This window comes from Centruroides vittatus, unplaced genomic scaffold, assembly GCF_030686945.1.
Source record: "Centruroides vittatus isolate TY-2023 unplaced genomic scaffold, ASM3068694v2 contig_786, whole genome shotgun sequence".
Classification (NCBI taxonomy): Eukaryota; Metazoa; Arthropoda; class Arachnida; order Scorpiones; family Buthidae; genus Centruroides; species Centruroides vittatus.
Genome location: NW_027122506.1, coordinates 795,529 through 822,522, shown reverse-complemented (window position 1 = coordinate 822,522; position 26,994 = coordinate 795,529). Strand labels below are relative to the sequence as shown.

Sequence of the window (26,994 nt, the reverse complement as noted above, 5' to 3'; positions counted from 1 at the left end):
ATTTGGGAGAATTTTATTATTTCACTATAACAAAGGCCTACTGTTCTGGGATATCCATAATCGAATCCGAGTTTGCAAAGAACACCAGAAAATTTTCATGGGCGACGTGTCTTGAATGTATCGGGTCCCTTCCCTCACCACCCCGATTCATTGTGAGCCTGGCCAAACCTGTAATGGGCCTGGAAAAAAGGCCTTCTTAGCGCCTGCGGGCGATAAGAAACGAATCACTAAAATAAAAGTTAAAAATTTTTAAATAATAAATTATTTAAGTACAATTAAATAAATAAGTTTTTAGTTGTTGTAATATATTTATTTAAATAAATCAGGCATTGTATCGTAGTGCTTGAGGCACTTTATTGCTTGTTTTATTTTAATAAAATCAAAAATAAAAATTTTTTTATTAAATAAGTAATATATTAAAAGATATTATTTACTTATTTATTATTTTTAAAAATTTGAATTATAAGAATAATAAACTTTTAATTATTTTTTAAAACACATTTTCGTTAACGATTTATTTAAATTTTAATAAACTGTTATTATAAAAAACGATGGAAATACTAAAATTGAATATAAATTTTATAAAATATTTATTAAAATTTTAAAATTAATATTTATTTTAATGCCAAGAACATAAAAACACCCGCAACATTAATTCAATTTCACAGAAGCTTATATATATTAATGAGTCTCGTGTATACTTTTATAAACATTTTTTTTAATTCGTTATTTTGATAAATAAGCAATGGTAAACGTGGTATTAATATGGATAATATATATATACAGTTCTTGAGAAATCCGCATTCATTTTGGCACAGTGGCCATCGAAGCGTAATTGAATAAAATTAGGTTAGAACATACTGCAATGGATTCAACTGATCGCTTCTTTCTTCTTTATCAAGAGTTATTCCCCTTCCGTGGAAAATACTCTAGAGGATAATGGATGGTTGAGTGGACCGTATCTTCTATAAAGATGGTGAACTGAGAGCCACTATTGGGATGTTTTTCTGACTGAAATGGCAGCTATTCTCATTTTCTGTTCCTCTTCCTGCGACTTCAAAATAAAGACTATCATTCCAAACACTATTCTACACACGTTTCTGACAGACATGTTTCTCATTCGGTGTTTGTAACAAGAAATTTCCGATTGGGAACCTCTTCTATTTTAGATGGTGATATATAACGCTCGGACTGGTTTTTAAGTAAGGTCCCCCCTTATCAAAAAAAAAAAAAAAAACAGAGAGAAATATAAAAGAAGAGAGAGAAAAGAAAAAAAGAAGCAAATAACTTTAAAACTGAGGTTATAAAAAAAGCATTACCGCAGATGCCATCAAGTTTTCCACTTTTATACACCGAGGGGAGGGGGAAGTGTATTGTTAAGGAGTGTTAAGTTTTTGGTGATGCCACAATTAGTTCTCCTTCCGCGCGCTAGATGGCGGCACTTCGTACGGCGTTTAATAGAGTTAAAATCGGTAAAATGTTTTATGGCAATAATTGAATTTTTATTTATTATTTATTTAAAAAAAAAATTTAAGGGGAAATCTATTGTAAGTTTAAATTTAATTTTATAAACTTTATCGAAAATTTGTGCTTTAAATAGGGAGATTTTTCATGAAAATTGAAGTGGGGAGAACGAGCAGGGATCTATCTCCATTTCAAGAATTTTTTTTTTTTTTTTTAATTTTATTTAATTCAAGTAATTGTTTTTATAAATGTAGAAAATTATTTTTCGAATTTATAAAAATTATCATTATTTTAAAATTTTAAGAAACATCAAATCCTCTGAACTAGCAATAATCGATTATCCGTAGTGATTTTCAATTATTCGTTTCGTTGTTCTTTCTTCATTATCCACAACTTTTGTTTTCAATTTACCACATTTACTTGTTCACCTACAGTATTATTTCAATTATTCGTAATTTCTAAATGTGGGGGGAGAGAGAGAAAAGCGAGAGGAGAGAGGAAGATAGCGAGAAAGAGAAAGAGGAGAGAGAGGGGGAGAGAGAGAAGAAGAGCGAGAGGAGAGAGATAGAGAAGAACGAGAGAAAAGCGAGAGAAAAGCGAGAGGAGAGAGGAAGATAGCGAGAAAGAGAAAGAGGAGAGAGAGGGGGAGAGAGAGAAGAAGAGCGAGAGGAGAGAGATAGAGAAGAACGAGAGAAAAGCGAGAGAAAAGCGAGAGGAGAAAAGGAGGAAGAACGAGAGGAAAGGCGAGAGAGAAGAGCAAGAGGAAAGAGAGAGAGAGAAGAGAAAGAGGAAAGAAAGAGAGAAGAGCTAAAGAGTTAGAAGAGCGAGAAGAAAGAGAGAAAAAAGCAAGAGGAGAAAATGAGGAAGAACGAGAGGAAAGGCGAGAGAGAAGAGCAAGAGGAGAGAGAGAGATGAGCGAAAGAGTTAGCAGAGCGAGAGGAAAGAGAGAGAAAAGCGAGAGAGAAGAGGGAGAGCAAACTTAGCATAAGAAAGCACGCTTAATTGATAAATAAAGTAATTAAATACAAATAACAACAGCTACAACAACTAAATACTGTACAACAGCAAATAAAACAAGTGAAATCAAGGAATTACATCTTCCTCCTATTTTTTCTTTTTTTTTTTAATTTAAAAATAGGAAAAGAAGAAAGTCAATAAAATTTCAAATCGAATTACGCATCTATCGAATCTTTAGAAACAAAAATACACCATAAATTTAATTTCGAATTCTTTAAAGATCCTTCAACCGTTATTAATTCATAACCTTATAAAGTAATTATATTCAATCATTAAAATTTATATATTCGGACAAACAAAAGAGGAAAGGTATCATTAAAAGTACAGTCTATAAGGGGAATCTAAATATAGGAAAGATATTAAAATATCAGAAGAAAGATATTATCAGTAGAGAAATATCAGATTAGAATAGCCGTATTATATTTAAATTACGTAAACGGACGTTGCACTGTCATTATTTAACTTGAATGGTTTCTACAACGAGGTAATTTTGTTTATGTACAAGGGACAAAAACAAAACTTTTCCCTTCACACTGCTACATATAAATCACATTGAAAACAGTTTAGGAGCATGTTACAAACAGTAGAAAAATTCAAGCTAAAGGTAAAACCATTCTACTAAAGCACATTTACTTGCTTAACTCACTCTTAATGTCGCATTAATAAAACATATTTAAAGGCCTATACTACCTTTAACGCAATGTTAATAATTACTGACGATGATAATTTTTATAAAGTAATTTTATTTAATATAATTACATTTCTGTTGAATTTTTCTCGTACGAAATAATTGCTTATTATCACATCTACGTAGATAATTTAATAATTAACAATTTGAATACGATTTAAGGCGTCGTAAATTGTTTTAAAGATGAGCTTCTCAACCTTTTACGCAGACGGCTCATTTCTAGTAAAAATATACAGCGCGTGGGGGACGCGATCTACCGGTTGAGTTAAATAGAATTTTATACTCGGTAAATTTACGATTAAATTGGAGAAATCCGAGACGTATAAACAAAATTTTTTAAATAATCATATTTATTTGTATATAAATATAATATAATTCGTAGGCGATATAAATTATCTTGACATACGTTTCAACAATAAAATAAATATACATATATAAATATAACCTATAACATTTAAGTTATTCTGTTGTAGGTTTTGTGAAGAATGAAATGTACCATAAATCAAAATAATTTGTTTGTATTGCAGACATGAAACGTATTAAAAAAATAATAAGATTGATATATATTTCAGATGCATAAAGTAAACAATTTTGATAAGTGTGAGGAGGGATAAAAGCATTTGGTCTATTATGAAAGATATATTGTGAGTTTTTCTTTAGAAAAATCATCCCTTTTATAACTGACCACGCCTATGAAAAATGATTTTTATGTTACGTATGAATATTCATCTTATGTACAGTACACACACATATATATATATATAAATAAATTCATCCTTTAACTGATAATATTATAAATAAATATAAAGGTGATAAAGTATTTTAAAAATTAACTAAAATAAATGGCATTTTTACACATAATCAGGTACAAAATCATATGTACTGTACAATTACAAATACAGAAAAACGTTTTGTTAATTTCAGCATTAATTTAATATTTAATTGAAATTTTATAAAGGGAATTATTTCTCTTTTATTAATTTAAAATAATAATAATAATAATAAAGACTTTTTGGTTATTTAACTTTATTTATTTTCGTTTTTCTTATCTTTCTTTCTTACCAAATCCAAAAATTTGATGTGTATTTTTAAAAATGTCGAGTGGAAAAATGCTTTAAATCGATTCCGGAATATATTTCAATCCATTCTAAGGCTTTTGTGAGAATATAGTGTAAGTCTGATTCTAAAATTGCATCTCAGCTGAAAGGTGTTGCTACTGATGCACCATTCAACTTTTCGAGTCCTAGTCAATACAATGTAACTCTATATAAAAGTGTCATTCAATCTTCTTCTTTTATTTATTTATTTATTTTTTACATATATATATATATATTTTTTTGAAGGATAACTTTCTAAAATTCTTTTCTGTAAAGTCACATCATTAACGTAAAATACAATAAATTTTATTAAGATTTTTTGTTGTTAATGTTACCTTAGGTGCCAAGATGGCGACTCGTCTCTGATTCCAGCAAGGAAACAGTGGGACGCAAATAATTTGGTTGCTAATAATTATGGTAATTTATTAGAATAGGTTAGGTTAGGTTAGGTTAGAACGTGCGTCCCACTGTTTCCTTGATGGAATCAGAGACGAGCCGCCATCTTGGCACCTAGGGTAACATTAACCTTTTTTTTTTTTTAAAGAATTTTCTTCATATTACCAATGTAAGAGTGTGTTGTTTACTACACAGATAACACGCAAAAAGTATTGTATACGTGTGTTATAACATATTTATTAAGGGAAAACAATATTCTTACATGTTTTACATCATATTTTTATAAGAAAAATTCAAAAGCTCGCCATCTTTAAAGCGGGTGATCAATTGACTTCACTGGATTTATTTTTTATTTTTTTCGTCATCAAACTCTGAACGTAACACATTGGTATTCTCATTAGTTACAATCAGAAAGAAAAATTAGCTCTTGTTTTAGATTTTTTCCACTGTTTTAATCAATATGGCTTCATATTTTTTGCCGTTTCACTATTATCTATTAGTCTAGTGATTATCAATAAGTAACTTGTTAGTCAGTTCTATCGATATATCACTGACTGGATGATGTATGATGTGTGTAGATGACGTTTACAAATAAACGATGAACTTTTCTATGGTAAAACAAGATTGAGTAAGCTAGAAGTTAGTGGCCTGACAATATTTCTTAAGTAATGATGGCGGAAAGTCAAGAAATGAGATTTTTATATGCAATAAAAGTAATCGTAAAAAATACTAATATAATTAAAAGAATATCATTAAATTAATAACTGCCGCAAAGAATTAAGTATTAAAATGCTAAAAGACTTTTAAAATCTTTTATTTTTCCCCTACCTTCTTGTAAAATAAAAAAAAAAAAATACTGTAGTCATGTGACAAGCGTTTCAAATATTCAAATTTGAATTTATATTATGACGTGAGAAGTGACGTCTTTCAACAAACGTGATTTAAATGTAAATTTATTGTCCGATGTTAAAATTACTGAAGAGAATAAAATATTAATAAGTTAAAATTCCTATAATATTATCTCTATTCTTTATTATTATTATTATTATTATTTTAAAATAAAATTTTACACCGAACCGATGACGTGAACGAAATATAAATATTTGAATTTAAATTTTTATCGGTTGTGACGAGATTATAATTTAAAAACTGTTTATTAGTAATATATATATATTATTTTTGTTACTATTATTTACTAAAATATAAAAATGTTCTAATTATTTCGTTGAAATATTTTATTAACTAAATTAAATACGTCATAATGACGTCTTTTAAAAAATATAATATCGTCTGGCTCACATCTATAATCTGCATACCAGAATTATAATTAAAACTTTAAAATTTGAAATACGTTATTAGAGTTTTATTCATTTATAATTTAAAATTATTTTAAATTAACAGATAATAATTTATAACGAACAAAGCGATAACTCTTAAACAGAAAGAAAATTTATATCTGCAAACAAATGACGTCACTTCGAAAATTTAAATATGAAATACGTAACGATAATTAAAACATCTGATAAATTACTATAAACAATTTAAATTACTTTAATAATTTATACTAAATATTAATTGAAATTTTAAAGTGATATAAATGCAATTTTGAAATGTCGTCTGCAATTTAAAATCATTATTAAATCTTTAATTATTGTTTTTCGCATATAATTAGTATATAATTTTATTTTATTTATTTTTTTTTAATAATTAGAATTTAATTGTTAACAATATAAACCGAAAAAATACGAAAATATTTTAATTCTATATTATTAATAATTTGCATTATTTATGTTTATACAACATTATTATTAATTAAAATAAATAATAAATAATTATTAATTAATAAATTAGTATATAAATAATAAAAATAGTTAAATTATTTCAAATTAAAAAACAAAATTAGTTATGACGTCTTCAAAATACCGTCACGTAATCGAACGTCACATATTTAAAATACGTCATAAGTCATAGATATCGTTAAATACGTCGCCCATTAATTGTTTTATTATAACGTATTATATTAATTTACCGATATAATTTTTAAAAAACTATCGTATGAATATTGAAAAACATTAATTTAAGTTATTTTTTTCGTTTCTGTCTACTAGAAAAAGAAAATTTATTATTTTACATAAGAAAAGTTGTAATATTTACAACATCCTTTATTTCCCAATACGATTATAAGTTATAAGAAAGAATAAAACACAAAAGAAAGAGGGAAAAAATCTGCAAATAAAAGATGCAATATCACTCTTTTCCGTCCTGGTGACATTTTAGTTTCATCTTAGTATCGGCGACGCTCCCTAGGGGGTGTCTGGCAGTTTAATGCTTCTCCGCCATTTTAGAAGTCGTTTAGATGTCAGAAATTGTTATGATTTATGAGGAAAATATTGATATAAAAGTTAGGGCGAAAAAAAAGTATGTGGAGACTTACATATTACACGTAGATAAGTCTAATTGTCGTTTTTGCATAGAAGATTTTCTTGCAAACTCCACTCCACTGGCGTTAATTACATCCAGAAGATAAAAGTTTGCTTTTACTCGTGTTATTGCTCAGTTGTTATTACTACATAAAAAAATAATAAAATAAAAAATAAAGAATTCATTCAGATACTAGAAAATTTTTCGTTATAAAAAAAATAATAATAATACCTGTACCTATCGGAAAATTAGTTATTTTACACCCTCTGTGGATAGACATATACACACATTTGTGTGTGTATGTGTTTTTTTTTAATTTTTTATCTTTTGGGATTTGCTGTAATTATTTCTTTCTGGTAGTAATTTGTTCAATTTATATATTCATCAGTAACACAGAAAAACAGCACAATTTTCTGGAGAAAATACTTATTTATTTATTTATTTATTTTTTGTAGGGTTATAAACACAGGAAGTGAAATAAATCATTAAATAACTAATCTTTTATAATTATCCTATCCAACGCTGACTGGAGGCTTTGCGGGCCTCTGAAAAAAGTTAAAAATGGAAATATATTGGGCCCACTTATATCAAATTTTCTTGGAAATTTGAAAGTGAGCGCGTGGTCTAGGCCTGAGGCCCGAAAAAATGACGTATGAACACCGAAAATCCGGCCCCGATACTATCATAATGCATATTATTTGTTTTATTAATGTAAATAATAAAGTGAATTTTAAAAGCTTCCTAATAGTTATGAATACTCAATAAGTCCAAAGCAATTATAAATGTACACAACTGAACACAATAAGTTATTATCGAATAGCGATCCTGAACAAGCCGCTTCTTTTTTAATTAAGTTAATTAATATTAATCAACTACAAGCATTTTAATTCCTTTTATTAAAATTTTAACTTTATTTAGTTTAAATTAGCATTTTAATTTTCAGAAAACTGTTTAAAAAATTCAAAATACTTACCATCCAATCAGATAAAAGCGTTTTATGTCATTTGAATTTTATTGGTTGGAACGTTGTCCAAATTTCAAATGAACCAATTTATATATTATTTAATCTAATTTAACATTTTTAAACTGTAAAGCATATAATTAAAGTATTATCATTATTAAACAAATTTAATTACATAAATGGTCGTAATAATTACACAATAAATATTTTAATATATTATTATTTATTATCGTTATCAAATATTTAGTACATATTACGCTGTTTTAATATCAAATTATTAATTATAATGTCGGTAAATTCATTTATAATAATGTCTCGTTACATGCCAAATTTTAAAAATAAATCTTTTATAAATCGCCCACGGGGTGGTGTTACGACAAAGTAATCGAGTCGCCATCTGGCGAACAAAATTCAAACTAGAATTATTTACTATTTTATTTTAATTATTTAAAATGTGGGGGGGAATGTTTAAAATGCCAAATAAAATATACTTAAATAAATAAAATATTTAAATTTGTAAGAGTAAATGTAGAAAATAATAAAAATCACAATATAGAAAGTTTTCACCTTAGGGTCTTAATGTGCTGATGGATTTATCAGTTAGATGTCATAAGTCTTGAAGACAAAAGGTTCCTTCTTCTGCTATAAATATATATATATAAAGAAAACATAAAAAGTTGACAGAAGAAAGCATCAAATTGCTTCTATGTTAGTCAAACTGTCAAAGAGGAACATCTTATAATGAATTGGATGCAGGCAATAAGTACACATTTTCTGTATAACTTATACAGAAATCAATAAAAACAAAGCATTATTTTCTATAAAACACATTAAAATATTTAAATTTTTGAATAAAAAGTGTTAAAGTTATGCATTTATTCTTATTTCTTGAGGGGAGATTCTTTTTTTTTCCCTCCTTCATTTTTTCACTTTGTCATAGAGAATTTTCATGTTTATAAGAATCTTGTTTAAGTTTAAGAATTAAAATTTCAGAAGAAATGATGTGTTGTAGATGGTAAACATCAGAAAGATCAATATAAAAGTCCTCCAAGTTAGAATTTCTGAATAATGAAATTCTGATACAGATCTGTAAAGCTGAGGAATTTTTGTCTTTAGATAATAAACAAGATTTCTACTATTATTTGACTTTTATTTTTATTTTAGATGGTAAAAAATACAAGTTTTATGAAGAAAAAAATTAAAAAAAGGCATTTTTTCTCAAGTACATAAAAGATGTGTCTGTACTATTTTCCTTGTGTCAAACACTAAAATAATTATAAATCAATACTCTATCTTTAGGAGTGGACAACATACTTTTTTTATATATAATTAAGAATATTTTATCTACAAAATTTATATTTTAAGTATTAACAAAAACATTTTTATAAATAAGCTACTTCCATGTGTTTTTAAACAATAGAGTTGTATTTATATATATATATATGTATATATAATTTAATGCTTTATAAACAAAGAAAATATCTCAGTTTTAATTAGAAGAGTCTTTTTTTCAAATTTTCTTCTATTAAAAATAACAAACATAAAAAGCTGAAGATAATAGAATTGTATCTTAAGTTTTAAAAAACTACGATCTTGTTATTTTTATAAAGAAGAGAGGAAGAAGAATTGGAGAAGATAACAAAAAAGTATATAATAATAATAATAATAAACTAGAAAAATTCTTGTATTTAAAACTATAAAAGCTCTTCATTTTTTAAATTTTTTTTCGTATATAAAATATTATTTATATAACGAAAATAATTACAGTATATATACAGGGTGGTTCGAAAATGTGGGGACAAACTTTAGGAATGGATTCCTGGCAACAAAAGGAATAAAAATGGTTCTATTAACATGCACCTAGAAGTACACCAGGACTGAAATGAGTCCAATTGTGTTCCCGTTTGCCAATATTGGAAGACAGAAGTGTAGACGTGGGAATTGGTGGGCTTCTACTCCATTTAATTTTGCTTGTGAGGAATCTGAAAAATACTTCACAATGTGCAATCTTTGAGAAAACATGTGGAATGCTGTTCAGATACAGGCTAGAACATGTGTGTCAATCCGTAATGCATGTGCCCACTTTCATTGAAGACCATGGAAGACACTTCGAACATCTACTGTCATTCTGTTTGAAGTACAGTACATACGCCATACCATTGTGCAACATTACATCTTGTGTTTGCAGTTCATAATAGTGACATCTATCTTGGTATTAAACCTATTAACCTATATTAATAGAACCATTTTTGTTCTTTGTCTCGCTTGGAATCCATTTCCGAAATTTGTCCCCATAGTTTAGAACCACCCTGAATAACCTGTATAAAGATAAATTAAATTGTTTAAATAATCAAAGATGAAGAAAATATATTAATAAATTGAATAACCACTTTATATATATATATTTTTTTATTATTATTCTCCAAACAATGTCTATACAATATGAACACATGAAGCCCACCAGAAGTTCATACATGTTTATACACAAAACACAAGTACAGATTGTGTACATGATATTATTTTATTAACTGTTTATTTCTGTATATTCTAAATATATTTTTTTATATAATTGACAATTAACTATGTTAATAATAAACATAAATTTAAAAATATAACCAGTTTAAGGGTGCTTGATAATGTATCACTCATCCTACAGCAGTTAATCACTTCAAAATGAATCCTCAAATGATTCAAATTAAAATATTTATTTAATTATTTTATACAAAAATCTAAGCACAGTTAATTTTCTTAGCAATTACTTTATAAAATAATTTATTATCACAATTTAATATCTATATATATATATATGTGTGTGTGTATATATATATATATAATTTTCTTTATTATAAAATTAACATTAAGCGCTACAGCTTAATATCTTAACAGAAACTTTAATAAAATTATTTTGAGCAATGTTGTTATTATTTTAAAAAATTTAATTTGGCAATAATATAATTTAATTCTTATTTTTATTATTAAAAAATAATATATTTTTCCCTCCCTCTCTTTTAATTATTTTTTGCATATTCACAATCCATCAAACTTTACTCGATGATGGGTGCTCTTGTATGTTTCATGGACAGATCAGATATCATAAAAGACGTCACAGCTTGTTTTTTAAATATACAAATGATAATTTGAACATAGTTTTTTTCCCCCATCTAAAGAATAAATACGCAACGATTTAAATCAATTTTATTCAAATAAAGTAGAGTTCTGTGATCCCAGTTCGATGATTCCACTAACGTTCCACGGCCATGTTGTAGACACGTGAGCAAAATCTGTGACGTTCAGAGAAGATAAAGTTGAAGTCAGCTGCGTTATGGACGGCGTTGTCGAGGAGCATGGATTCTTCAATGGAGGCCCCAGAATATAATCGATTAAATAGGCAACGCCAGAACCTGTTGTAAGTCCTAATGTGTAAGACAGTGTCATTATGTTTCCTAAAGGAAATAGGAAAAAAACACATGAAATTCATTTTTAAAAATCTTCATATAATAGGAGTGACGTAGAAAACATAGCGTAGAATGTTGCAAACATTTTTCTAATAAGCACATTATGAAAAAAGGTTTTATTGAATTTCATGTTTTGTTTATATGTTTGTATGTCAGGAATTCGAAAGTTCTAATGGCTACAAATGTTTAAGAGCAGCCAAAATGTTTCCATAAAAACCAAACAAGCTTTTAAAATGATAACAATAAAATAAATGAAGATCTATCTCAAAACACTTCAATGTTTATTGATTTTCGATATCGAGACAGAAGGCCTGAATGAAAAAAAAATTGTAATTTACTTTATATTTAGAATCGCCGTTAAAATTTATTTTTAAAAAACGCAGAAACTATCATTTATTGTATTTGTTTTGATAGAAGAGTCGAATAGAAAAACAAGTAAATCGATATAATGCATCGATTGTTCGTATCCAAAATTCATGTCCTTGAATTTATATTTCGGTCTTCAATCAGTCCACAGTACTGAATTTTCTATTTTTAAATGTTATATTCAGATTTTTGTACATTCTGAATATAAAACATTATGCAAACTTTCATAGAAAACTGCTCATTATTAAAAAATTATGTATGTGAAATATACTCGTTCGTGGCACAATTTCTACCTTCCAGAGTATATTCTTAAAAAGACAAAAATATACTCTGGAAGGTAGAAAATATTACACATACTATGTATAAGTTACGTGTGTGAATAGGAAATTCAATCCTGGATCTCGAGAGACATTCATTCCTCTTGGCATATCTCGCACGAGTGTTATACAAACAAACTACAGCTGCCATTTTCTAATTTTTGGAAAAAAAACAAAATTAAATTATTTATCGATATGTATAATATTTTTAATGGCATTATAGTAATATTAAGTGGTTCTATTCAGCGCCGTAACTAGCCTTTTATGCGCCCGGTGCGAGCATCTGTAACTACGCCCCAAAATTATGACCCAAAACTTGGTCCAGGTCATTTCTGCGCCCCCTCCAGGGTCTACGTTGGCACCACCCTAGTTACGGCACTGGTTCTGTTGTGTTATAGCAATACTATGTAACCTCCAACCATAGCTACAACTATTTAGAAATGGTCATATCAAGTAGTTTACATTTGTGTTTTGTGTTTCTCCTCTTTACCTCACAAATGATTAATATATTACAAAACTACGTTTGTATTTAGATAGAAGAATTATAATCTCTTACCTGTTAATTCTTTTTGTTCGTCAGGCACCATCGAAGGCGCAACAATCATAGGTACAGAACCGAAAACTCCATTAGAAAGACCTAAAAAGAGTGACAGAACCATGGCCCATTCTTCGTTTTTCAATAAAGGATCACCTCTCGGAGCCGCACACATGGCTAAGAGTGGAACAAGAACAATTCTGACGGATGAAAATAATACCAATTTGGCTTTTGTCCAATCGTATGGTATGGAAGCTAAAATCTTTTTTTAAAAAAAAGTAAACAATTAGTTCCAGAATATACTTATTTAGAAACATATTCAATAACCAAATTTTAAAAAAATTAAAGCAATCAAGTTTACGCTTCATAACTTTACAAAAAGGTATCTAGAAAGTACAGTTCCTCTATCAGTGATTGATAGAGGAACTGTACTTGACTATTATACATTATAAAATAATGCCACTAAGTGTTTTCAATTCTGGTGTATGCACGCCAATTAAAAAGCAGAACACTTTCTTTTAATACACACCATTTTAAAGATATAAGCAGATGTCATGCTGTATGACACGCCTTTCATAATGGCTGCCATTTTGCTTGAAAATGGACTAAAATAAGCTGTAAGTAAATTGATTTTAAAGCTTTGAATTCTCTATCTAAAAATGGATAAAAATCTGTAAAATATTGATATCTTAGTCTACAAATTTCACCGATTTGAGTATGGAAGATTGCGCGCTTGGTGATAAGTGTGATTAAAGAATAGGTAAAGAAATACGAGAAATCTTACAGTTTATGACACGAAAAATAATATTCCAATGTCTCAGAAACCAAAGAACGGATGAATATTGAAAAACAGAAGGAGAAGCGGTGGACTGATTCAATAGTGTCAACTGAAATAAATCCATAAAAGAAAATAAATAAAAAAATATAGATAAAAATAGATGAAAGGTGACATGTCAAAAGTCGAATGGAGTCGGAAAAATGCTCCCGAAATCAAAAAAGTATGAAGAAGTGAAACATTAAAGTCGTTGAACGGTTCATCTAATATTCTTTTTATTTTGTATGTTGACTAGAAATCTACTTGCTTCATGTTATTTGTGAGGAATTTAATATAAAAATATATAATACATTACGTAGAAATACTTCAACGTGTTACTACTTGTCGAGATAAAGGAAAAAATGAGGGAAAATAAGAAATAAATAGTAAAGTTATTTATTTTCCCACATAAATTGTAAAATAAATATAAAATTTCAGAGAAAAAGTAAAATTTACATAAGTACATTTTGTTCTTTCTTTACATATTTAATTATTTTTAATTTAATTAAATAGTATATCACGTTGTTTTCTACCTGTTTTTGAAGCTGGTACCCCACTGGCTCACTTTGCAATGTGACACACCCGATACCCAATCGTTTATTTCAAATTTAAACAAATTATTGGGTATTGGAGATCATTGAAACATCCCTAGAAGCTGGAAATCCGCAAAGTGCTGTGAAGACTAGGTTAAAGCTTCCTTTCTGAATATTTTTGTGTAGTTTATACATGTCTCACTCTAGTCAATATGCCACTCACAATAGGAAGATGCAAGGCGATTCATGCGCAATAAGAGCGTACTCTTAACCTTACAGTATATATGCACACTAAGAATAGAATAATATGTTTAAATTTCTTCTGTAATATCTTAAACCTTTTATTAGAATGAAGGTATTTTAAAGGCGTTATCAGTCCTATAGGGAAAGGAGCCAAAAAAAGAAAATTGATATAACTCTAAGCAATGTTTTCATCTGTTCAAATAACCCAATCAAATATTTTAAATGTCAGAAACTTCCTGGAAACTAATTTAAAATATGTCAAAAGTGTCCTCCTTTTTATGACATTTGATATATGAAGACAGTAATAAAAATTATGTTCTTGATGACGTTTATTTTTATAACATATACACTTCTTTAACTGCAGCTGTGGTTCGAAAATTAAAAAAATAACATTTTAGTAAGCCCATTATAGGTTATTAGGCCCACAATGGGGCGACTGGGTGGTGAGAAACGAAGCCAAATGTATCCAGGACGGACTAACCCACCCAAAAAATTCGGGGTATCATCAAGATTCGATCCCGGTCCTCCAGAGCAGTAGGCTGCCACATTAATCACTCGATCATCCAGTCTTCATAATAATGGAACGTTATTAAATATTATTATTAATATAGAATACATTTACTATCAAAAATACAGAATGGTCAAGGTGACAGTCTACTGCTCTGGGGGACGCATCCGGACGGGTTGAAAAATACCCAGGAATTTTTCGTAGGTGATCCGTCCGAATATGTCCGGCCCTGTCACTCAACAGGCAGACGCCTTATTGTGGGCCTGGCCGAACCCATAATGGACTTGCTAAAAGAGGCCCTCTTAGTGCCCACAGGCAGAAAGAGTTAAGCCATTCTTCTAGCCTATCGCAAAATTCGCGAATTGTATTCACGTAATACTAATGTGGGATGCCAAGGATTTCATTGAGGATACTCTCTTTCAGAATTTACGTGTTAACATCTCCCCGTAGATATACACTGCGGTCCAAGCAAAATTCATCATCATGAAACAAGCTTCCATTGTTTCAATGTCTATAGTCCATCAGGGTGTTACTTGGCCAGTAATGTAAATTTGGTGGGGTCATGTCGAGTGACCTTAGCGCCCATTCCATAACTGCTTCAGGTAGTCGGTATATCGATATCTTTCAGATGAAATGAATGATGTGAATTTTGTATGCATTATAATGCGATATTTTACGTAATGTAGTTTAAGAATTTCAAGTTCGAAAATTGTACTTCGCTAGGATTTTTTTGGACTCTTGTTGAACCCTTTACGAATCCTATCCATGATTTCATTTGAAATCCTAGGATTGTCAGGGCTGAAGTATTTAAGAACTAATCCTGTTTTACCGGAAATTTTCAAACAATTCAGCAATGTTTTTCTTGTAAGTGGTTCTTGTCGGTACATCTTCCGAAATTTTCCATGAACTTTATTTCATTTCAAGTGACCGTTTATATTCAGTAGGCCCTATGGCACTATTTTGGTGTACGGTACATCTGTAGACGTATGCATTACTCATGCTAGTTAACGATGATGCCAAAAGATAAAAATTTAATACTTTAGGAATACTTTAAGTTGCATTTCATGTAATAAAATTAAGTAATGAAAAAGTTACAGGCAATTAGAATCGTTTTCGTCTTTCGAGTTTGCCCTGTACTCATATAGTGAGGTTATGTATGAGTTTTATGTATTGCTACGGCCCATATATTTTGATTTGTTATGGAAGCTCCATTAAGGGTCCAAGACAACTGTTCTTCTCCATAGAGGGCAGGAAGCTATGTATATGTATACATACAATTAAGTAATATCTATGTACAGATATCATTTCGAATGAAAACTGTTGAATTAATTAACGTTATCGGGAACACGAAGATGCGTGTATAGTCTTGATAATTGCTTAAGCATAATCAATAATTTATTACATTTTGCTAACCGTGTTTGCATGCAAGCCAACAATATTTCATTTTATAGCTTATCAGAATTGATTAATCTATCAAACTTACTTGTTACATCAAAAATTTCCGTGTTAATATTACTTACTGAATTTTCTAGTATCCAGTCCCTTTAACATTATAATAAATCTCGTATCGATTTGGGTGATATAAACACTGCATCACATTTCTTTATACTAATATCAGGTCATAAATATACGATACAGATCAATCGATTCGATATATAAAATTTTTCTTAAATCCAAGAAAACTTTTATATAAATCTTAAAACCTGTCTTCCAGGGACATAAAAAAATTCGAAACAGTGATAATTGCTTAAGTAAATGAGTAGATATTCATTACAGGTTTGAACAATACAAAGAAAATCTGATAAATTTGAAATTAAGAATAGATTGCATGCAACACGCAAAAATTGCATGAGTTCTATTATTATAATCTTAATATCCTTACTGACAATTAAGTGTTCGATTAGGGTTACCAAGTATTTGGGGATAAAATCCGGGACAAAATGAGTTCTTCCCGAAAGACACTGGGACACTTCAATTCCAGGTCACGCAGTAGATGTGCATTTTTACTCTACTAGTGACAAGTATATTTAAAATGTGGTAAAACAAAAAGATACTTCATTGTAGGAACAATTTTTAGAATAGTCCTCCTGTCGCTAAATGGTCACGGAAAAAATAAAGGACAATCCCCGAAAATCGGGAAATCTGGCAACTCTGTTTGATTTATGTTAATATCTGAAATAAATGGATTTTAACTGTAGATTTACTTATTAAAATATAAAGAAACGTTCATCCAAGGAAGCCTCGGAAAACTGAAATTAAAAAATTAACAATAATAATAAGCAAAGAAATTATTACAAGAATCCTTCATGTATGCAAGAAGGAATTTTTTCTTGTAATGTTTATAATGTATAATTTATTGTACAGTATTTTCCTTCTAACAAAATTAATATAAAAATTTTTCGTGGTCATCCTAAACTAATCTATATATATATAGTTTTTACTTCTGTAACTACTTACATCTCTCATTTTTCATGTTACTATTATTAAATATGCAATCGCTCAAGATGGTCTCTACAGTTGAAATTATGGACAATTATAAACTATACCCGTGAAATTATGTTGATGATCGTCCAACATTTTTAAATTTTTTAAAAAATTTGCATATTAAGCTAGTTTTTACAACGTAATTTACTTTAATGCTTAGAATTCAATATGGCGTCCAAGAATCGTAATGGCGTCGCTTAATTCCCCCCCCGGTGTAAATTACTTATGTATAATTTTTATAAATAAAAATAATTTATGAGAAAAATAATTGCTTTAATTTCATTCGTTCATTTTATTTTTATATTTCAGTGTTAATCACTTAAGATCCAAAAAAAATTTTATAATATAAAAAACAAGAAATAGACGCTGAAAATTAAATGATGATAATGTAATTATTAAAGTGTTTTTCTTTTTTGTTGTTTTTTTAAATTAAAAGTCGATCGTTTTCGAAGTTTTCACAAATTTCAAAATGGCGTAATAACATAGCGTTACTATGGCAACACTGGCGTGTATTAACAATTTATTAAAAAAGTAATTGCTTTTAATAAAAAATTTAATCAGTTTACTATTTATTAATATTTTTCTAATGAAATTAATAAATAATTTAATAATTTAAACAAAAAACTCACCTTTCCTATACAGTCGAAAAAATTAAATATAGCCATTAGTATAACGGGCATCCATGATCGAAGGCGGCAACTGACAATTTCGCTTTCGATACCGGGAAATAAACATAATGTGACAAAGTATGCTAATGCTATACAGAGCATATAAGGCCAGATACATTTGGCAACTTGCCATCGTACAATTACTCCTCCTGTTTAGAAAAAAAAAATTTTTTTACTTAAGACTTACATCAATAAATTTTCTACTAAAAGATTCGCAAAAAATTAATTATACTTTTATGGATTAATTGTTACGTAACAGTTAATTAGTTTTTGAAATTTCAAACGCTACGTTCTGATTGGCTAATTGATTCAAATTCATTCTTTCTTCTGGAAAGAATGTATCTGAAACGCTTTTAATTAAAAATGTACAAAGTTTTAATTAAAAAAAAAGAATAAATTAAATGATTTTTATACTCTTAATTCCGCTCCACATCTGTATATTTTTTGTATAATTAATTCCTCTCATTCTAACGACTACGTCTTGCACTCGATAAGTTTTACTGTTCGCTGCGAACGAATTGAAAACTGATTCTGTAGACATTCTCCACAAATCTGCTTCTTCATTTACATCTTGATCGAGTTTTTCTGTCGATTCAAATGCAGAATCAGCTGGAGGAGAAGATGGCGGGGTTCTCAGAGACAGAACCCCGTATTTACCGCTTTTTGATTCTACTGGATCTAGCATATCAACCTTTAAAAGATGTTTAAAAAACAAAGAAAAATTTACTTTATATACAAGTAAATTCAATAAATATAAAGCAATATTTTTTTTAAATCGTAAAATAAATACTAAATCAAATACAGAAATTAGTTGGGCTACATTTGGGCTATTGAAAATCAGTAGCCCAAATGTTATAGAGTAAATTAAATATTAACTGTATAATTTTGTATTAATAATTAGAAATTAAATTAAAAATTAAAATTATTATTGTTATTAAAATTTAAATTAAGTAATTTGGAATAATATGGGAAAAAATCTTAAATTTAAATAAAAATTCTGGATTTCTAATTATTAACACAAGACGGCGACCCAGTCGTCACTTTAAAATTATATACTTAATTAAATTAGTAGCCCAAACGTAGCCTAACAAATCGCTTCGTTTCGCGTCGCGTTGCATCACGCAAAAGTATTTTTATCAACAGAAAATTATTGTAAAGAATATTTATTATTAAATTACTTAATTAATCTTTATTAATATGAAAAATTGCTTTACTCGATAATATAAAAATATTTCTTGCATAAAAATCAATATTTAATGACGCTGCAACAGTTAGCGACGCGCTTCTTTCTAATATGATAAATTGATAACTTACAATGTACTGAATAATTCACACATAAATAAGGAAAAATAATAATACTATAATTAATCATATTTTAATAAAAATTATTATTAATTCAACAAGCTAAATATATATTTTTTTTAAATTATAAAACAATAAATAATTAATGAATCGCATCGTAAGCGCTCGGCGAAACGATATTTTATTTTATTACTTTTTAAATCGATATTTTATAATTAAAATTAATAGAATGGCTTATTAAATGCCAATTAAATAATGCATTCTTTTAATGTGAGCTTATAAATATTTTTATAAAGGCGAAATATTAAAAAGAAAAGACCTGACGCGTCGCCTAGCGCGACTTGTCGCGACGCGCCAAGGTGAAAATTTCGTATATATACTTACGAGCCCGACATCTTCAGTTGGTTCTAGTGATATACGCTTGCTGAGATCGTCGGATAAGCTGGGATTCGAACATAAACTGATATAAAACCTTACAAATTTTGTTTTCTGGAGGACAAAGTGGATAATAAAACACAATATAACAATCCCTATAGATATGCAGAAGAACAAAACTGTGTTGACCTTCTCATCGTCAAGAAGCGCTTTGGTTAATATTCTATTGGTTGATATCAATAAACCCGCGGCACCTAGAAAAAATCAATAAGAAAGGTATCGATATTACTTACTAAATCCGCATCCCTCAACCGGTAGCTCGCGTCTCCCCGAATAATGAATAAAGTATGATCGCTCGAAGGAGGTTGGAAAACAACTCACTTTCTCCTGTCATTACAGATTGCGTATAACGTGATGGCAGCATGCTGGTGTAACCATAAAAACTCGATTGCTGTACTATAAAAAGAAAAGCCATATTATGTATATCAATGTCATTTTACCTCATAAACAGAGCTGGCCTTCTACTTTTGGGTTAGTTCCAAATATTGAGATGGATCCAGTCGAATTTTATGAGGATTTATGTGCCACAGTTCACATTTTTCAACCGTCATTTTGTAAAGAAAAATTGTGCAGTGAAAAGAGTTAACGTATGAAATATTAGAACGGTTTTAATTTTCCTGGAAAAGGCCTCAGACAGTGGCGAAGCTGCTATAGATGCAGACACTGGGCAATTACATAGGGGCCCGAGTCGACTGGAGGCCCATTTTGTCAAGGGGCGACAAAAGGCTAGGGAATAAGAAGGGGGAAAGGGTTGGAAAACAAAGTATACAATGGAAAGGATAATATCGATATTAAGAAGGGCCCCGGAAAGACCAGAAGTTCACGGGAAGGCCTTTATTGTCGCGTCTTACATGGTGGACCAAAGTTTAACCTGCTGGCCTCAGACTCTTTCTCTGGAGTGCGTGTCCCCGAGACCCTGGTAAAGCCACCCCACAATTTGCTAGAGCACCCCTTTAGTAGGGGTGATCGAGCAAATTAGAATGCCCACATGCTTATAATTTAGACTATGCTTCTAATTAAATTAATATAATTTAATTGATTAGTTTAAATGTAATTTCTGTAATTTAAAAAGCTGTAAATTAAATCCTTCGCCTACCTTATGAACTAGTTTTCTTATAATTTTCAAACAGGCCCCTCTAAAGAAGGGCCCGAGTTAATCATAAATGTGAATACCCCATATTAGAAAGTGATGTAAAAATCTAATTGTGTACATTTAAATATCACAGCATTAATTTTGTATTATGTATTTTTACATAAGACTAAATTTTGGAAAGCTAATTATGCCTAGGGCCCTGACCAAGTGACTTTTCTAGCCTAGTTCAGTTTCTAATCTTTCAAAAGTATATTTTTGAAAGATTAATGTCAACCCATTGATAAATTAGGGCTTAGAACTTGATGACAGGTTAGAGTTTTAATTTTGTCGAGGTGAGTCTATACATTACAGTATTCGGAAGGGCCCTAAAGAGGAAGGCCTTTATTAACACGTCATTAAAACAATTTCAAAAATCAATGCAACGCGCAGAATCTATAGAAGGCCAGCTTGATATAAACAAGACGATTAAACAAACAGACTTACCTGTACAACCGAAAGCAACTACAGCAACACCGAGTAAATTAATATAATATCCAGTATCCAAAGTAAATATTTCGAACCAGATTTCGAATACAGCTATAAATAGTAGAGTAACAAAAGAGAGAATGTATCCAAAAGTGATTCTGACTTGCAAAGTCAAAGTCTCCACAAACAAATTGTTAATAATCACAGCAGCAAAAGCTACCAGGATATATACGAGACTCATATCAAAAACAATGGTGGTGCCAGGGTATCTGGCTTGAAAATAATCCACGGCAATTATAAAACTGTTATAGGGCAAGAGGAATCCCACACCTGCAAGAAGCAATGCAAAATATATGCAATGACACCTGTCTTCGGGTGGATGAGAATGTTCGTACGATAAACCTCTTGTAATTCTATCGGCTCTGGAACCCTGTCCGAGTTGTATATAACCCCTGCTTAAATTTTCATCCATGTTTTTTTTTAAACTCCTTTCGGCGTACGGGAGATGAGGGGGATTAATTATCTAATTATCTCGGATAACGTGATATTTGACATAACAGTTTCGATTCTATTGTTAATAAATACCTGGCGACAGATTCTTGGACATGTTAACCAATCGAAGAAACGTTTAGGAACTGGATAAATATCGGTTTTTAGCTGGAAAATTTGTTTTGGACGAGACCAGTCGGACATTACTGGAGACATGGATCGATATTGCTCACGTGATAATGCGTCACATCTGTTTTTCCTCTTCTCTCCTAGTGTGATACTTCGTGCTGCGACTTGCGGCATTGAAAAATTGTTTTAATGATTTTTTAAACGAAATAACTTCGATCCAACTCATTTTATTACCAAAAAAAATATTGGGTTAATGTTACCTATGGTTCCAAAATGGCGGCTCGTCTCCGATTCCAGCAAATAGAAGAAAGGAAACAGTGGGGACGCACGTTCTATCCTAACCTAACCTAATCTAATAATTCTGTTAGTAATAATTATGGTAATTTATTAGAATAGGTTAGGTTAGAACGTGCGTCCCCACTGTTTCCTTTCTTCTATTTGCTGGAATCAGAGACGAGCCGCCATTTTGGAACCATAGGTAACATTAACCAAATATTGTTTTAATTAATTTAAATGCTTATTTGATAGATTTATAATTCATTTTTTTTAATTACTGGTTCCAAGTCATATAAACATGCTTAATTACTCTTAATTTTTGTTAAGAGTGTGTATGTATATATATATATATATATTATATATACTCTTAACCTATATAAATTTTATATATATATAAAATTTATACAGGTTTTTACAGCATTTAAAAAGTATTTCAGATGTATTTTAAACAAAAATATGAATTTTTTATTAGAACAATTACTACTACAAGACAACAGTAAATTACTAATTTACATCAAAATAAATTACTTTACATAATTCCATCCTTAAAAAATACTGTGTAAAATACTTTACAGACTTGATTTAATCTTTTTTCGACAGTGGCACTGGCGAACTTGGCAAATTTTCTTCTTGCAGCACCCCTATTTCTGTATCAAATGTAGTTATTGCACCTTTGTGTGTATTACTAGAAGTGTTACAGTGCTGTTAGGCACTATTTTGCAGCACCCCTGAATTGTCATTGCAGCATACTAATGTGCCACACTGTCCCAATTGAAAACATCATATTTAAATCTTCTAATAAAAAAATTTGTTACATTTATACAGAAATTTAAGCATTTTAGTTGTAAACATTAATTGCACGGTGCATACTTAATGCTGTTACACTTTAAAACATTGCACAATTCTGCATATCGGTGATAAAATCTGTGTTCGTGTGATCATACCGACGACACGCCTGTCCGGGTAACAGATTTAAAATGTACTTTCGGCCGTTTATAATTTCAAACAAATTCTACGCTCTATTGTAATTTGTATAATAATATCTACAGATTTAAAGTTGTCGGCATGTATATTGAAAAGTATATAGCACATGCATAATATATATGTATTATGGTCAATTTTTGGAGTAGAAAACTGCCTACAACAAGTAAAATAATCTCGTATTACTTTACTTGTGAAGCTGTTAATAAAGAACAATGCCAATGGGGTGAGGTGCACTTTGAGATTTAAACAATACAGAGAGATTTTTCAAATGCTATATTAAACTTTCATAAATAATAACAAACTTTGATCATAAGCTAATTTAACTTATTTGTGCAATAATTGTTAAAAGAAAGATATGTAATAATTGAAAATTTCCTTTATTAGGAGTTATTTGAGTCCAAGAGATACTCCAGAGTGTCTTGGTCCAATTTTCCATCCGGCTCTTGACGGTTTATGGAGACCGGAAGATCCCGAACCCATTCCGCATTACGGTTTAAATAACCTGTAAGGGAAGAACGTGTAATTACAGATATCCAATTTTTTCGACAACTTTAAAATTTTCTATTAAATTTCGCCTACCTTAAATGAATAGAAAGCGCTAGAAACTAAAGAGAAATAAATAAAGAATGAATGGCAGGTAGAGAAAGCAGACATTTACACTAAAATCAACATCCTAAAAGTATAAGAATACGTTTTTAAGGGGACAGGAATTAAAACAATGCATAAGCTATATGTACAAATTACATAATGCTTACTTTGAAATAATTCTTCAATATGAGATTCAGACGGACAGTAATGGAAAACGATAGGATTTGCACCTTTTATAGTATCAATAACATGTTGCTGTAATTAAAAAAAGTTTATTATATTAAAGTAAAAATATATTTAAAGTTGATATGACTAGGGAGTATCATACAATTCAAAAACTGCAATTGAGTAATAGCGTGATTTTCCTTAAGCCAATTTAAATTGCTTTTCTCGGAGTGAATACTTTCCCCCTCTTGTTAATTTTAATGGTTTGCATAAGCCTTAAAGCTAATTCTGAACCTAAATAGGAGGCTGGATATGGCCTATTAACACTTCATATCTGGCCTGTGCCCTTGATTTCGTTTCTAAATATCAATATTTCTAATATTTTGAAGGGATTAAAACAAAAATTCAAACATCTACCTATTTACATAAGTTAAAGGCCTGGCAACAAAAGGGCCATTGTTAGAGACATTTTTTAATTACAGTATATTTCTGTATGCCAAATAATGTTGAATACAGCCTGATATACATCTATTTGATTGGCTCTTTGCAGTGTTTGAGACCTCTGATCTAGACAGTATCAAGCTAGTTTGTCACCACCTAGTTTCTCTTCCCACTGCAGGTCTGGCTAAACCTGTAATGTGGAAGAAAACAGGCCTTTCCTAAGAGTAAATCTGAATCATTTCGAATAAACTAGACCCGCTTTTCACAGTTTATCAGAATTATTTGCTCCAAGAAAAGCAATTTGAGTTGGATTTATGTTTGAGATGCTTCCTTAAGAAGTAAAAATTTTTTAAAAATCATATAAAAAAATACAATATGTAGCAAATGTATTATAGACTTATCATGCTTACTGAGGACATCAAAATCACACTTCCATCATTAGAATGCAACTTTATTTCTAATGTGCATTTCAGTCCTTAAGACCCTCTTCAGCCATACATGAACTAATTAAGTATGTAATAATTAACTATGTCTTTAGAAAAATACTGTAAATGTTTTTAATGAATAAGTATTATGCTAATGTGAGATAAGCAGGGGGCCAGGGGTTAATCCACTTCTGACCACTTAATCTGCACGGGATGGTAAAACCCAATCTCTGCGTCGGTGGATGGCTTAAGAGGGCAAAAAGTAAGTGGGGAGTGCGTCGGTACGTGAACGGGCGTCTTTCCAGAAAAAGAGAAAGACAGATTGACGGGTTAACAAGCATTTATGTTAAAACATTTATTTGATTAGCTAAGGTTAACATACAAGACCATTACAAGTCTACTCGATTAAATGCAAGTTAAATGCAAATTATACAAAGGGAAGATTTTAGCTACGTCTAATCCCGTTTCTGGGAAGAGAGAGTTCACAGAGTGCTAACAAACAATACCTCTATGCGAGAATGGACGGTATACCCCAAAGTATGGCGGATGCCAACAGTATGGAAGAGTCTGCAACCGTTGAAATGTCTTCTCCGATGGGATCCCAAGTCCTTTGCATGGAGATCGACTGGCACAAGTACAGAAATAACTTCCACGTGCAGACACGCCCTGAGCTTCTGGTAGCTTGCGCTTTTATAGCATTAGTGTGGGAAAGCAATCTGCTGTTGACAATGACTTCCAATTCTTGACAACTAAGTGTCAACTTTCCTACCTAACTGTTGACAGTTGGAGGAGACCTCTGCTCCAATACTCCGTGAGGAGTTTTTCTAAGGAGATGTTTACAACGATTTTGAACAACGAAAAAAAAAGGAAAGCTTCCTTTCATTTAAAAAATTTCCTCTCTAAAATCCGCAGTCTCACACTAACATATAGATCTAATGCAGGTATCCATTTATTTGTGTATGGCTGAAGAGGGTCTTATGACCAAAATGCATACCAGAAATAATGTTGCATTCTAATGATACAAGTGTCATTTTGATGTCCTCGGTAACAGTGTGATATGTCTCTGATATCTCCACTACACAATGTATGAGATACTTTTAAATAAAATTGAGACAAGAAGCTTTAATACATTATAAAAAACACAATACAGGGTGTCCACAATGAACCTGACATTTGTTTCGACTGCCATATCTGAGTGCAAGACAGTAATCAGATGTCGCTCATTCCATTAGGCAGAGAAATTGTGGAAGTTATATAGGTCATTTTGAAAACCCACCAAAGTGACCGTAGGTGGCGTGGCAGTAGTCAAACGCAAAATGGCTTCTCCGCAAGAGCGGACGCAAGTTGTGTGGTGGTACGCTGAAACAAATTCCGTGATTCGAGTGCAACGGATCTTTCGTCGCGTGTTTGGCGAGGAGTCACCCTCGAGGAACACTCTCAAGTTATGGAAACAACACGTCTTGACGAAGGGAACAGTGTTAAAATCACACGGCAGTGGCAATCCGAGAATGCTCGATGAAAGCGTGGAAACAGAGAAACGTACAACAAAAGAAGTTCGTGTAGAGGTTCACTGATTTTTTAAATAAAACTTCTTGAGTTTTCATCATAAACTGTGCATTACTTTACATCCTTCCTAAGCGGTAGATTTTTTACAACAGTTTCAAACGTGTCAGGTTGGTGGTGGACACCCTGTATATTTAGACACGTATATGTAAATTAATACATTTCACTTACTTTCAAATTAACAAAAACAGTAATTATATTCATTTTACTGAAGTTTTCAATCATATTCTTCATTGCCTAAAAATAAATTAATATTTATTATGTAATTTTTTAAACTAATTTTATCAAGATGGGAAGATAATGTATCTTTTCAACATATAAAATTATAAATGCAACATAGTTATGATCTTTGAATGTTAAAAAGTAACATCTATATCATTGTTCGGTTCATTTTGTCTTTGTAGAAACTTTAACTTTCAAATTTTATTTTACAAAAAAGGAAAAAATTATAAATAATTTATGTAAAAAGTTCATTCAGGATTTTATGAAAAATAAATTATTCTTACAATAAAGAAAAATTAAATAGTATGATGTATCAGAGCTGTGAATTATACAAGGTACAGTACATCTGAAAACTTTGGTGAATGGTCCCATAGTTAAATAACCATGCCGGTTAGAATGTTGTGCTCACGCAGACGTAGTGAGATACTTGCCAACTAATGCCCTCAGCAT

The 26,994-nt window shown here is 30.2% G+C and overlaps 2 protein-coding genes across 6 annotated transcripts in view; both read right to left on the bottom strand.

The window, feature by feature from the left end:
• Nucleotides 1-10,434: 10,434 nt before the first annotated feature.
• Ent3 (equilibrative nucleoside transporter 3) lies at nucleotides 10,435-22,065 on the bottom strand. Of its 2 annotated transcripts, XM_067278005.1 has the most exons (8): nucleotides 21,281-22,065; nucleotides 20,026-20,100; nucleotides 19,834-19,898; nucleotides 19,654-19,758; nucleotides 18,382-18,658; nucleotides 17,929-18,116; nucleotides 12,739-12,979; nucleotides 10,435-11,487 (listed from the first exon to the last, which is right to left on the bottom strand). In XM_067278005.1, exons 1-8 carry the CDS (start codon nucleotides 21,732-21,734, stop codon nucleotides 11,240-11,242), a joined length of 1,653 nt encoding a protein of 550 aa, XP_067134106.1. In that variant the 5' UTR covers nucleotides 21,735-22,065; the 3' UTR covers nucleotides 10,435-11,239. The 2 variants fall into 2 exon arrangements, with proteins under 2 accessions (XP_067134106.1, XP_067134105.1); XM_067278004.1 differs by having other exon boundaries at nucleotides 19,654-19,898; nucleotides 21,281-22,064.
• Nucleotides 22,066-22,596: 531 nt separating this feature from the next.
• The window catches only part of LOC136981663 (sodium-independent sulfate anion transporter-like), a 31,257-nt gene continuing 26,859 nt past the window's right edge, over nucleotides 22,597-26,994 (bottom strand). For 3 of the 4 annotated variants that reach the window (XM_067278001.1, XM_067278002.1, XM_067278003.1), the window contains exons 18-20: nucleotides 26,494-26,559; nucleotides 23,896-23,983; nucleotides 22,597-23,642 (exon numbers count right to left, since the gene is read on the bottom strand). In XM_067278001.1, coding sequence (XP_067134102.1) covers nucleotides 23,521-23,642; nucleotides 23,896-23,983; nucleotides 26,494-26,559 — 276 coding nt within the window. In that variant the 3' untranslated portion in view covers nucleotides 22,597-23,520. Of the gene's footprint in view, nucleotides 23,643-23,719; nucleotides 23,814-23,895; nucleotides 23,984-26,493; nucleotides 26,560-26,994 lie in introns of all 4 variants that reach the window. The other variant, XR_010881755.1, reaches the window with a different exon arrangement.